This window comes from Phalacrocorax carbo, chromosome 6 (assembly GCF_963921805.1).
Source record: "Phalacrocorax carbo chromosome 6, bPhaCar2.1, whole genome shotgun sequence".
Lineage (NCBI taxonomy): Eukaryota > Metazoa > Chordata > Aves > Suliformes > Phalacrocoracidae > Phalacrocorax > Phalacrocorax carbo.
The window spans coordinates 53,483,903-53,498,489 of record NC_087518.1 but is presented as its reverse complement, the minus strand read 5'-3'; the positions used below and the strand labels follow the sequence as shown (position 1 = coordinate 53,498,489).

Sequence of the window (14,587 nt, the reverse complement as noted above, 5' to 3'; positions counted from 1 at the left end):
CTGACTGTCTTATGGGAGGAGAATGCAAACCAAAAGGACAAAAATGAATCCAGAATGAAACAGGAAAAAAGAGTAAAATATTCCTCAGAGACAGAGGTTATTGCTGCAAACAGTGGTTTCTAGTCTCCCTTTGTCTAAATGTGCATTATCGTTACATCAGATTAGATCTCCAACTGAGTGTCTACAAAGACCAGGGAGTAAGAAATACATATTTGTTATATCCTGTATTTGCCCTGATTGACCTAGCAGGATGGGTACAAATCAGAGCAGATCTATCAAAATCAATGGAATTACGCCAATGTGGAGCCCACATAGGAGAAAGTCTAACAATTTTTACAATGTTTTCCTCTTCTGCAGGGTCTAATTCTAGCCTCAGAACACAAGGAACTTATCTCTGCCTACCCAAGGTAGAGGCCTCATATCTCAGACCGGGGTTTCGCCCTCTGTAAAAGCCGTGACAGCCCAGCTGTTACCGTGCAGTAATGCTCTGCTTCCCGCTCAAGGAAGCAGTGGGCTGGTGCCTCCTGTCAGCTCCTACATTTATACGAAATATTCCTGTCTGCCCAAAGTACTGAGGTCCGCTCACAATGTATCTCAAGTTTTTTGTACGTATAGCTGCGGCAATTATAAAACAATGATGAATGTTTCTTGAATAAAGTGTGGTTTTCCATTCCATAACAGGGTGATTTCCTCCCTTTGGATTACAGCCGATGCCAAATTTAAATCTGAAACACTATAAAAGCAACAGATCTGCCTTCCAGATGTTACTTGGAATTACTTTACAATTGCATTTTCAAATACAGTAATATCCACAGATTAACCATAAATCCATTGATACAAAAATATCAAAAGCCTGGTTTTGCCTTGCATTTGGCAGAAGCGTATTTTTTAATATTGTTGCTCTTCGTTAATGGTGGTAATGAACAACTTCTTTCTCCCCAGCTCATCGTGAGAAAACATTGCCCACGCTCAAGTACTGTACTTGGAAAGGTTTGCCATCTCAGCTATGCGTCACTGTGCCACAAACAGTGCTCTTCATCAGACTCCTGCTCTGAATGTCTCCAGGTAACCACATTGTTATTTATTGTTTAAGAGAAAAATTAAGTCTTGAGTTCTTGCTTCATTATTCAGAAACCTGTATTTCACTTCACGACAGTGTTTCCTTTGGGGAAAGGAACCCTAGTTGGTTAAATACAGCATTTTTATCTTCAGATTAAGACACAAAAGAGAGTGAGAGGAAGAAGCATATAATTCATAGCACTTTCTATCTATCTCTGAGAGCTTTATTGCCAATTATTAATGAAGTCCCATGGCACTGCTTTGAAACTCTTTAAATATAGGTACTTATATATACTTATAAATAAACTAAGTGACACAAAAGCCCAGGGTTTTGCCCATGTAGCCCAGAAGCAGATCCCACTCATCCACTACTATAACCTTTTAATAATAGTAATACCCTCCCTGTTTTGCACCGCTTTTAATCATCAGGCTGAAAACAGTTTAAATAGGCAGTAAATAGCATTTCCCCATTCTAAAGATGCACGTCATGGTTTACAGAGGTTCGCCACCCAACCAGTGATAGGGAGGGAAAGAGAAATACGAGTTTTCAGACCTCAGCACTGGTCAGTCCACCATCCCCAGTAAGAGCAGGGTGTTCCCAATACACTGTGTGCCTGCCATGATATTTTTTTTCCTATAGTACACAGGCATGGCCGACATTCCTGCATGCATCTCCTGTGTTACGACTGCCACCAATGCTCTTGAGCTAATAAAATCTAAGCCCAGTGCCGGGGAATAGAAATTCTTTCCCAAAGCAAATGATTGTACAGACTTATTCAATGCATTTCAAATGTTCATTCATTTGATTAGTAATATCAAATGGACTGTTTCTGCACCATCAATGAATCTCAAATGTGATGTTTTAAAGCATGCGAACTGTATTGAAATTATTCAATAACATCTCAGCGTTTCTTTTTTAGAGCCATAGTTTAGCACTGAAAGCAGTTTTCTATCAGGATTTAGTTCTTTTCTTATATTCAGCCTTCAGACAACTATTTCTAATCTTGCCACATAAATGTTAACTGTGATCCAGTTGCTTACAACGAAGGCTGAAAAATGACCTGATGATCACATTGCCAGCTGTTAATCCACAGTTGAAGTTAAGGGCACCACCACTAGCCATATCTTCAGGAATCTTATTTAAGGGTCTGAGGAATTTAACTGTATCTGCATTTTTGCACCTGTCGTCAACCATTAGACAGAGATATTCAAACAGCATTATTGCAGGGTTCCCAACTCATGCTGAATGGCAGCGGGAACTAGCTCCTAGCCATTACTTTTTCCTTTAAAAATCTTACTTGGTCACTTTAAGGCATAGTGATGAAGCAGCTGTTCATTGCAGCTTTCTTGTCTATGAATAAAATGTCCTATTCATGAGGACAAAAAGAATTTGAAAATATTTAAAATAAGTGAATTGAACAAACTGAAATTATCAAAGTCAAACCGCAGAATAGGCTGGGGGATGGGATATAGATAAGGGCTGGAATTGAACTCAACAAATTTGTTTTCTTTCTTCAGCTACTTCATGGCTTTGCAGGAGAGGCATTGAGCAAGTCTAACACAGAAGAAATTTCCCTGGCTTTGAAAGCCCTTGGGAATGTAGGACATCCAGCCAGCATCAAGCACATCAAGAAATTTTTACCAGGATACGCAGCTGGTGCCTCAGATCTGCCAGTCAAGGTCCACGCGACTGCTGTGATGGCCCTGAAAAACATAGGCATGAAAGACCCCAAAATGGTAAGGAAACACAGCTGCCTCCTTTGCACTTAAGGTAACCCAACCCAAGGCCGCTAATCGATGGTGGGTGATGAGGGGGTAGCACACCTTTTTTCAAATATAGCTGTAGTATTTTTTTTAAATACTTAACCTTAGTTGGCATGCCTTATTCCTTTTGACATCAACCTCTAGCATTTCATACTGCAGCAAAGATCCCATTAAAAGGACACATTCGTTACCCTATCTATTCATTACCCTGTTGTTGAAGGCAAATCAGTATTTCCATTACAAACATTTATTTTCCAAGGACATTAGACAGAAAGTAAATTATTGACCAAAATGTGTTTAGTGCTACTTCAGCTTTGGTATGTGAGAGAACCACAAAACAAGGTTTTCAGAGAATTGACATTTAATACTACATGTCACATCTAACCATAAATCAAATAGGTACTAGAGGTTTGCATCCTAATTACAAATTTACAGACATTGTGTGGGTTTAAGTCATAAACAGAACATGTAGTAAATGTGACTTTTGTCCCCGAACAAGATGATTAGACATCACATACAATGGTTACGCAGGCATACTCTCACCCACCACGAACATCACTTTTACAATCATTTTCACCTGAAAGCAATCTGCTTCTAAAAGGAAGCCTTGTATTTTCAAGTTTTTTTTTCATAATATTGAAATTTTTGTTTTATATAAGACCATTCTTAATACAAAAAGTAAAATAAAAGCTTTCATTAACTATTTTCCTACTAATCTGTATCAGTTTTTCCATTATACTCATTTTTTGCATGTCTCCCAGTTTGAGTGCACATATTGATCCACAGACAATAGTGTGCCAGGGTATGCTTTTAAGCAAAAGAATAAAGAAACAATTTACTAGAGTGCAGGAGCTAGATGGGGAAAAGCAGAGGGGAGGAGAGAATAGCAAGGGTAGGAGTTAGGGTATTTGCTGCAGAAGAAAAAAGCCAGTTTGATGTTTGACAACAATGCTGTGTTTCTGATTGCCCTTCGGCCCAACTTTCCACACATGACCCAAACCACCCATTTTCTATGCATTTTCTCTGGAGAAAATTGATCTGGGGCAAGTTAATGTCTGTGGATGGATTTTACATTGTTCAAAAACCAGTTTAATGCCTGGTTTGCAGCTAGCTACACACCCATATTTGTATTAAACAGAGTTAATACGTGGTCTGTCTTTTTTTATTGTTTCATTTTAAAAGGTAGTTATATTTAGAAAGAGGCTACTGCATCCTTGTCACCACTTTTACCTTGGGTGCCAGAACAGTGTTACACCATCCACATCCATTTTGAAGGGGTCAAAGGCTTCAGTGCAGCTCATGGAAACTGGAAATGTTCCAGTACAAAATTAGCCTTGATACTGAATATTGCCAGGGTCAAACACATTGGTCACAAGCAGTACTGTGGAAATTACGTTTCTTGCATAAACTTGCAGTTTTAAACTGCCTACATGACAGAGATTTCTGGTAGTAAACTGGTTTTTATTCTAACAGAAAGGTCTCCAGGAGATCAAATTATTAGAAATAAGGCATACCTTTATGGGGAGGGATAAGTTGTCACTGAAACCACTTCTCAGGTATGTGATGGATCCATGAAATCTCTTTTGCCTAGAGAGTGGTTATGCTACAGATATACTTCGCTATATCTCAAAAACAGATAACATATTTGATGTAGAAGTTATCCAGAGAGGTTCCTTGGCTTTGATTGTGTAGGAAGTCAGACTACATTACCATAATGCCCCTTCCAACCTCAGACTATGAAACCAGGAACACCGTTGCCATAATAAATAATACAAATTTTCACTGTACTAGTGATGAAGAGATCATTCACCGGCGATGAATGGTTATTAGCAAAATGTTCAAACATTCTGTAAATTTGAATGTATCTATTATTTCAGGTCCAGGCTATAACCCTTGAGATTTTCCTGAATCACAACATTCATTGTCAGATCCGAATGTTAGCTGCAGTGGTTTTGCTTGAAACCAAACCGGGTCTTCCAATACTAATGACATTAGCTGATGCTGTGCTGAAGGAACCGAGCATGCAAGTGGCAAGTTTCATCTACTCTCACCTGAGGGCCCTGGGCAGAAGCACAGCTCCAGATCTTCAAGTGATGTAAGGAAAATCTGGGTCCCTCCCCTAGATGAAAAACATGTTGCTAACTAATAGAGGTGTTAATGTGCTCACTGGATTTTTTCAGGGCTTCTGCCTGCAGGATGGCTGTCAGAATATTAAGTCCCAAATTCGACAGATCTGGATATCAGTTCAGCAAGGTTCTCCGCTTCAGTATGTTTAAAGGTAAGATTCAGAAAATTCTGTAGAGAAATATATACAGGTCAATGTGTGAGAAAAATCATACAGTATGAGAACAGAAATCTCCTGGCCAGCTGGTTAGGTGCATGTTGTCCCTCCATATTCTCCAATGTTCAGTGATGAAAAAAATATAAAAATCTCAGGCTGTCCATTTGGAGAGCGTTTAGGTCCCTGTGTATTTTGCATTGTACACTGCCAGCAGGAAATTACCAGAGGGCTTGTGAGGTTCTAACTCTCCATTTTCATTAGCCGGTGAGGCACATGCTCCTGTATCAAATGCTCCAGTATCATACCATTGTTCAGCACTGCACAAACAGAAGGGACCTAAACTACTGCTGAAGTGGATTAATTTCTGCTGGTGCTGAACACCTACAACTCTTGCTGAATTCAAATGTGATGCTAAATATTCTTCACCCCAACACCCCAACACTAGTGCCAATGAAACAGCAAACTCTGAAAACATTCAGATGAGGCAATTCATTGCACCCATGAGCAGCTAATTCAGCCTTATTGTCTAAAGATTCTTCTTGCACCTTCCTACCAAATTCATTACTGGAACGAGCAGATCCATGCACGGGATCTGGGGGGTGACCAGTTACATCCATGGGAGTTGCACATAAAAATGTAATCAGAATGCAGAGGACCAGATTAGAAGACAGCTCTTGCTGGGCCAAACTGTAGCTATTTCTATTTTCCATGTATGTTATTTTTCTCAGTAGAGATTTTTTACGCAACTCAATATGTAAATGACCATGACAGCCTCAGTGATTTGGCGTACGTAGCTGGCAGACTAGGGAGATTATATCTACAAACACAGTCTCCTTACACATGCTGTTTATCTAGGAGGACTTCGATGCTTTTAGCATTTTTGTTATCCACTGGTACACGTAAATATTCTTTGCAAATTAATCTATATAAACAGATACCCTGAAACATCTCAAATCCATAGTGCTAAATGTACTTTTGCTTTCTTTTTGGAGGGGGGGAGTAGTCTGAAAGACTTTTGTAGATCTTATTGTTGCCCTGCCCCTGTTACATTTAATCTGCTCTATAACAAAAATAAATGTAATACATAACACAAGAACCACAGTAATATACAATACACATGCTTGCTGCCTCAGAGATGAGACAGAGAGTGCCCAGAGAAATAGACACTAACACACACTGTGTGAACTTCGGTACCATTTAAAATTAATTCAGGGAGAGATAAATTCTCCAGTAATACGCAGATATGTGTTTCTAGTTTTAGGTACTCATTTTCTCCTCTTATTTTTGCTTTTAAAATGAAGCTATCTGAATTTTCACACAGTGAGAAAGAAGGGTGCAGTACGCATGAGGGTAGCTGGCAGAGGGCTATGTGACATGGATTACTTTGTCCTGGCTGTAGCCTGGAAATACAGCACACAAGTGAATTGCTGTTACTTCTTGGTGAAGACCGGTGTCAGAAAATTGGTCACCATGGATATGTAATATTTAAACCTCTCATCCTGAAGAATAAGGAACAAGATCCTTTTCTCACACATGCTAATCTTAGACTTGGATAACTCAGTTAGCTAAATGAAGTCAATCCTCTATTACACTGGTGTGGGAGGAGGATCCATCCTCTAGCTTTCTGATTTGATTTGTCACCACTAGCCACAAGTGAAATGTGTTTCAGTGAGTCCATTCTGGAGGAGTTACCATAGAGACAGCTGTAATGCAGTACTTATTTCCTTGCTAAAAACAAAAATGTGCCCTCAGCATCACAGATCTTTGTGGTGCTAGATGCTGAATTTTTAATGACAGGCAATAATGTCAGCTGAATCTATTTCTAAACTGGAATCTGACACATGGCCACCACTGATAGTGCTTCATGCCCTACACACTGCAACTGAAATCAAAGGGATGATCCAGGTTCTGCTCAGTGTGAGGACTGACAGGATCTGACTTTCATTATGCACAGATTCATATAATTAAATATGTGTACTAATGTTCATAGCTACCAAAGACTGTTTTCTTTGATCACCGATTTCCTTTCCCTCTTCCTTGGGGCAAGGTACGTAGTAAGATATGTGTGGGTGCCATGACACCCTTACAGTGAAGTGGCTACAGTGCATCATCTGACCGTGTCAGTAGGATTCTTCTTTGGTAAATATTTTCTTAGAGCATTAGCACTATGTAATGCCTGAGGTATGGAAAATATCCCTACTCTCTTCAAGTCAGTGATTTCTGTATAATCATTTAATCATTCATGAGCAACACTTCTTATTAAGTATCAGTAAGTACCATTGGTTTTTTTTTTAACTAACAGATTTTGTGGGTTAGAATACAAAAAAAAAGAGCCTTAATGAATTCACTGGGAGTGCCATGCCTCACTCTAGTGTCCAGTCCACATAACACCTAGGACTGTTCTGACTAAGCTCACTCAGAGAAAAACTAGTCTTCACATTTCCAGGTCTCAAGTCAGCTTATTAAAAATGTCCTGGTGTGGCATCACTGTGCTTTTTATTTTCTATAGGATCAGCATTAATATGTGAGCTTTTGTCATGTCTCCTTGCTGTCTGCTGAAGGTTCTCTACTGATTCCTCTGCCATCAATAGGGTGGCATATATACCTGTATTTTGATTGTAGGAGCTGTTACTGGACAACGTATGTTGTAGATAGCTGGTGCCTAGTACTTTGGATAACACAGGAGCTTCATACAGCAAAAGAGTGAGGATGATGTAGTGAAATGCCGGTTCATACAGATTTAGTAGACTAAGCAGATTGCTTTTCCAACAGACTGCTTCTCAAATACATGATAAGTTGGAATCTGTCCTGAGAAATTAGAAATTAAATTAGTCCCATATGCAAACACAACTTAGCGTAAGGAGTAAACAAGGGTAAAGGACCATCCAGACCCTTGTTTGCATGCAAAGATTCAGAAGAGAATGGGAAAGTGTTGACTCACAAGTGAGATGTTATCTGACACACAGAGAGTGGCACTAGAGAAGTAATATGGGCATGAGTACTCGTAACACCCCACTTTTGTGAACCAAGCAATAATCTTTTCTTTAACTTTTAGCTAAATAATTTATGAGAAATTAGGCAGTCCTTTTCTGGAAAGAGGTCAAAGACTCACTCCCTCTCATAATGTTTGAAAATATATTTCCTACAGTTCATCAATAATTTCTGTACAGGTACTGAAATTATTTGTCTGGTTCTTCCAGGGCTCTGCAATTATCCTGGCTGTACTGGATTTCCAAAGATGATTTCTGGAGGGATCTAAAGAGTATATGGTGCCTATATCTAACATGAGTATAGCAGAAATTTAACATAGGGACTCCTAAGATATTTCTCTGTCCTCCAACTAATGTAGGAAGAGAAGAGAGATGAGGGCTGGAAGAAGGAAAGCACATCAGGGTGCCTACATACCATGTCAGCCTTGTTACTCTTGAAACCTAAGGAAACTTAGAAAAGTCTTGGGATTACTTTAACTCAGAAAACAGGACTATACAGACCTGTGCCAAGATTGGGAAGAATACATGACTGTGCACTGCACTGATTATTTGTATCAAGTAACATTATAGACGATAAATCTAATGTAGAGAAAATAAGTAGACAAATTATGCTTGCTCAAAGTTCACTTAATAGTTAACAATTACTTAACAATTAATGCATTTCATGTAAGGAGTTACAGCATTTGGAACTAGATGTATTAAATTGCCTCTGCGTCATTTGAGAGACAAATCTACACCTCACCATCTGTCCTTGTAGGACATCTATATCACTTTTCCTAAACTATTAGCTAAGGATGGCAAATGTGGTTTTATTTCTGTTCCCCTTTGTCAAGTTGCCCTAGATGATGTCTCATAAAAGCAATTCATAAGCTGACGTTACAGAATTTGACCGGATGTAAATGATATTTTGCATTGGAAAAATAGCATAACCACTACGAAATGAGCAGGGGGCTTGTAATTTTGCCCATTAATAGTTCAAAAATGCAGAATATTCTGTTTATGACTGGTTTATATAATCAGTTTTATAGCTGGGTTTTCTGGCCTTTCTCATATCATGCTGGATCAGTTGAATTATGCAATTAGTAAATTGATACAATCTGCACACTGTGGCTTTAAAAACTAACTGCTATGTTTTACTGCCTATTTCTCTTCAGAGTTCCTTATGAGTGGACTGGCAGCTAAATATCTGGTATTGAATAATGCAGGCAGCTTAATTCCAAAGGTGGCAATGTCCCAGCTCCGGGCACACTTCCTTGGAAGAGTGGCTGATCCCTTGGAGGTAATTGGGTCTACCCACACTTTGCCCTCACAGCACATCTTACGACCATCATCCAAATTTACTTCTTCCCACAGGTGGGAATAACAGTTGAAGGACTGCAGGAGATGTTTGCTAAAGTTTACTCTCCTGACGGGAACTCAGAGACTGACTATGACTTCAAGGAAATCCTGAAAACGGTAAATTCTCAGGGAAAATAAAAGCTCTAAGGCATTGGTTCCCCAAATGTTATGAAGAATAAAACTTTCCTCCTCTTCTCATGTAGCTCTCTGACTGGAAGGCATTCTCCAGTGACAAACCTTTTACCTCAGTCTACCTGAAGATGTTTGGCCAAGAGTTGTTCTTTGGTGGACTTGATAAAAAAGCCATCCAAAATGCATTGCAGGTATCATTTTGAAAACACCACCACCCAAGAATCAAAAGCTTTAAAATACCATTTCTTTCACACATTGTCTCCCTTTTAACATTTTAATTCAAGAAGGTTTTTGTCTTTAGTATTAATCAAGGCAAATAAGGTCAAGCTTTGATCAGGATTAGCTATAATCATTGTTGGCAGACCTTCCCCTGAGGCACAGTTAATGACACGGATCATGATATTCAAGTTCTGCTTATTTAGACAAGTTGAACTCTGTAATTGCAGGCATGGTATGGACCTGATGAAAAAATCCCTTCGATAAGAAGAATAATCAGTAGCCTTCAGAGTGGTGTAGGGAGGCAGTGGACCAAAGCTTTACTGTCCTCTGAGATGCGTCGTATCGTGCCCACCTGCACCGGGTTCCCGATGGAGACTAGCTTCTATTACTCTTCTGTCACAAAAGTGGCAGGAAATGGTAATGTGTTTCAAGACTTGAGCAATACAAACATGCTTGTCAGTACTGGGGAGGGGGGGTTAAACACTTTTTTTTTGCTTTCTTTGTAATAGTTCAAGCACAGATTACACCTTCTCCAAAGTCTGATTTCAGACTGGCTGAGTTACTAAACGCCAACATTAGGCTGAGATCCAAAATTAGTCTGAGGTATGTATTAAGTATAACAAAAAAGAATTACATTTCCAAGTGGCAGAGGCCATAAAAATTCGTCAGTTTTTTGCTGTCTGAACATAACTTTACCCTCATTCTACCTTTTCAGCATGGCTAAAGAGATTATTTTTGTAATGGGGACCAACACACAAATGATCCAGGCAGGGCTGGAGGCACACACCAAAGTGAATGCTCATGTACCTGTGAATGTTGTTGCCACTGTTCATATGAAGGAAAAAAATATCAAAACTGAAATTCCATCATGTAAAGATGAGACTAACATAATTACTGTAAGGTAAGACATAGCACTTATTATCTTTCTATGGAGCAATGCAGTCCTTCCAAATGAAACAGAACATTTGCTTAGGGATCTTGCCTTTGACTGACAGCATGGGTAACTGGCAATGATTGGTGCAGTTTATTTATTTTAAATGAAGTGACATGTATCAAAGCTTTGCTTGAAAATATCCGTTACTTCCTGTGGTCTTCACCTGAAAATCCTCTTTAGGACCATGCTTAGCTGTTGAGACCCATGAGCTATTTAAAACACAAATGGCATAAAATTTCTATCCCAATATGTATATTTGGACTGGAGACACTAGGTAAGATATAAGCCAGCTGAATCCTATCAGTTATAGCAGATAACCCATATATATTTGCATTTGATGCCTTGAAGCATAGATGATTTGGTGTTTCTTGTGTTTTTACCTTGTTTCCCTGTGGCTGCCATTTGGTTTTCTTGCCTGTTAGGTCTACTTGATTTATTATCAGTGCATGCAATTACAATACACTCTGGAAAACTGTTGTAGCCAGATGCCAAACAAATGAAAACAGATGGAAATACAAGCACAAAGAGAGCGAGGAAACAGAAAGAGTATGTCCGAGGAATCAAAGCAGTAGACCAAAGCTTAGAAATCCTTCACACACGCACACAAACACACGTGTGAAAAAAATACTAAGACAAGCCGAAAATTCATCACAAAGGAAGAAGCATCGCTGACAACAGAAATCAGCTATTATACAATCCGCAGAAATGTTAACAAGTTTCTGCTCTAGGAATATAGCCGTAACAAAAGAGCTCAGTTGCTTGATCCAGCTGCAATTAGCGTTCATGGCTGCTGGCCCAGAGAAACTCTGCAGGCCTCCTCAGTTTAGCCGCCAGTTAGGCTAATCATTATTCTGCCTTGCCCTTCAGTGGTCACAGGCCATCCTAGCATGCATTTGACATCACATCCTCCTCCCTAAGATGATTCCTCCGCTTCATCAAATGTGACTGTAATCAGGTTCTCCATGCAGGGGAGAGAGGGTTTCGGCAGCTCACAGAGCATCAGTCAGCTCTGTGTAAGCTGCTGGGGCACCACAGCCCAAAAGTTTTGTTCAGTTTCTTGTGAAGACGAGGCCAGTCTGCTCCCAAGGTCATCAGGGACAGCAGGTACCTGGTCTCACTAGCTCCCACTGTTGGAGAGGGTGAGGCAGATAGTAATGAACTCAGTAACTGATGAACTGAAATGAGAGTGTTGGACACTGATATGGACTTTAAAGCCTCAGGAAGAACTATGAACATTAGGAGAAGGATCCTCCCTGCAAAGTAAAATAAAAAAATATTTTCCTCCTTTGACTTAAGGGTAAATCAAATCAGACACAAAAGAGTTAAATGCGTTGCTAAAAATCATAAAGCAAGTCAGTATCAGAGGCAAGGGATTACAGCGGAGAGGTCCATGAGTTCCAGAGCGAGCCCTGCTCTAGACCCTGCAGCATTATCATTTATAAGGTGAAGTAGTCAGTTGGAAATAGCTCTATAATGCTAAGTATATGAGAAAGCTAATACTCACTAGCTAACTTTTAGCACCATCAATTTTTTCTCCAAAAAGCATTCCCATTCACTGTTACAGAACAAATGGTCATTGGAAACCACACAGAGCAGTGAAACAGCAATGAGTACCGGTGAAGGCAAAGCAATAACTAAAGAATGTAATGTTGAACCACATCACTGAGGAGGTCAAAGACCAAGCAAAGTAAAACTTTAAAGGTATGAAGAGAAACAAGCAGGCGTGATAGAGAGAGAAAGGATACATATATATTCAATGTAGAATGAGTCAAAAGTTTTCGTTTAACATAGACTTTCTCTTCCTTTTGCATAGATTCACCAAAGAATAAAGAAACTATTGAATTCAATATTTTAGAGATATTCTGATACCTTCCCTTGTGAGCTTTAAATTCCCCATTTAAAGAAATGGTTCTGGGACGCTATTGCTCTTTCATTTGTTTGTGAGCTCTGTTCAAAATATTTTAGTGTTGGGCACTTTGTCCTGACGGCCAGTGGGTTACTTTCTATAGTACCACGTCATTAAAGCTAGTCAGGATGTGATATTGTTTTCCCCTTCATCTCTCACACCCAGACGCAGGAAGCAAATAGTCTTCAATAGTGTTAAGTTCAGTTATATCCTACACACCGTACAGGTTATAACCTGTCACAGGTGTGGGATTTATATAAATTTTCAGGAGCCGAAGAGAAACTCAGGTGAGCAATCACAGACTCTAAAGAAAAAAATAATGAAAACTTTGGTGATAGAGAGATTGCATTCCCAAGACAAATCAGCGCATTATGGACTCAACTTTCTTTATAGCAAAAATCAGAGCAAAATAATTAATCATATCATGGAGAGAATATATAGCATGTGTTTCAATTCAATCCTATCAAAGGTAAATTTAATTAAAAATAATAGTTATTTTTAGGGCTCTTTTAACATAATTATTTGGTATACTACAGATGGCTACTTAAACATACTTTTAAACAACATTTACAGGAAGAAGTAAAAATCAAATCAATTTCAGGGGAAAATTAGAGCCCTGTGATTAAAGTATAAATATGGAGAGCTGCCAGAGAACGCACTTCGCACATACATCACATATTCATAATGACAGGCTACTGAAGTATATACATAATCTTGAATAGAGCTTCTATCACAGGGCTTTTTTTCTTGTTTTAACTATAGGATAAGCAGAAATCGCTTCACACGGGCATCTTATTTATAAGATGAAGTATGAAATTACAATGCTATATGCAACATATATACAGCACATGTAACGGAAAATGCAGAAAAGCCAGTGTTCGCTGTGAGCTCGAGAGGCAGTGCGGTGTGTCTGGGGACAGAGAAGAGAAGTGGCTGGTGCTCCAAGCTTCTGTTTTTGTAACCCCTTTACACCAAGGTCGGAAGGATGATGCATAGGAAAGGCAGAAATTTTTGTTTCCACCACAGTGGAAAAAGAGCTAAAGATCTGGTTGGAAGATTGCCTCTTGATTCTCATTTATTTAGATATGATGTCATGCTGTGCTTTAAAACCTAAGAAAATAGTTTTTCATTGATTTTCCTTATTTTAAACAGATATTGAGGTCTTCTGTCCCAATGTTAGGGATATAGGTAAGGCCACAATCACTGAAACATCAGTGGGCCCAACACAGCTGAATTGCTTGTCCCTTACCCCTGCAGTGAATTTGGCTTGTACTATAGCACAGCTTCTTCTCTCATCCAAAAAAATACACTAACACATATTGGAAAATCTCCCTTTTATTTTTTCTCCCTTGTGTGGGATCAGAGAGAACAGATTCTTTCATACCATAGCTTTAGGCCTTCTTTGTGACTGTTTTTCTTGTTAAAGCACCAGAGCTGGCTCTTGTAGCCTATTTTTACTGTGCCGTGTGATTCTGCAGACATTGACATGTGTCACCTGTGATGCAGCTACATTTGTCGGCTCTCTGTGCTCAACAGGGAGGAATCGATCCTCCACTTTCATTAGGTGGCAGGAGTAGACTATTGGCATAAAAAATCCTAAAAAAAATTGGAAGAAAAACCCCAGGACTTTCTGCTTGGAGACCCAGCCTGCAGTTCAGTGGTCATTTAAATTATTGAATGGGATTAAAATAAAAGCCATTTCCCTTTTTGTCCCTTTACCCAGATGAGCCATCTGAAACGCAAGTTGATTTGTATTTTCTTTTATCCGCTCAGCTTGTTAGGGAGAATATTTTATTTCAGATTCCATTCTTCGAGGTTCTCCTATCACCCAGCGTGGAGCGTTGCTGTCATGTCCTTATCTAAAAAAAGAGAGAGATGGAAAAGAAAACAAAGCCCACAGGTGACACACATTTTATTGAGGTGTTCCACATGAAGTGCAATTGTGTGCTTTACAGTGCACACAG

General features: G+C 39.3%; 1 protein-coding gene across 3 annotated transcripts in view; it reads left to right on the top strand.

Moving 5' to 3' along the window:
- The window catches only part of LOC104042005 (vitellogenin-1), a 44,013-nt gene that overhangs the window by 10,316 nt on the left and 19,110 nt on the right, over window positions 1-14,587 (top strand). For 2 of the 3 annotated variants that reach the window (XM_064455381.1, XM_064455380.1), the window contains exons 10-19: window positions 943-1,065; window positions 2,578-2,796; window positions 4,701-4,918; window positions 5,004-5,101; window positions 9,249-9,373; window positions 9,448-9,549; window positions 9,636-9,755; window positions 10,011-10,200; window positions 10,293-10,386; window positions 10,499-10,684. In XM_064455381.1, the coding sequence (XP_064311451.1) occupies window positions 943-1,065; window positions 2,578-2,796; window positions 4,701-4,918; window positions 5,004-5,101; window positions 9,249-9,373; window positions 9,448-9,549; window positions 9,636-9,755; window positions 10,011-10,200; window positions 10,293-10,386; window positions 10,499-10,684 (1,475 nt within the window). The remainder of the gene's footprint in view (window positions 1-942; window positions 1,066-2,577; window positions 2,797-4,700; window positions 4,919-5,003; window positions 5,102-9,248; window positions 9,374-9,447; window positions 9,550-9,635; window positions 9,756-10,010; window positions 10,201-10,292; window positions 10,387-10,498; window positions 10,685-14,587) is intronic. The other variant, XM_064455382.1, reaches the window with a different exon arrangement.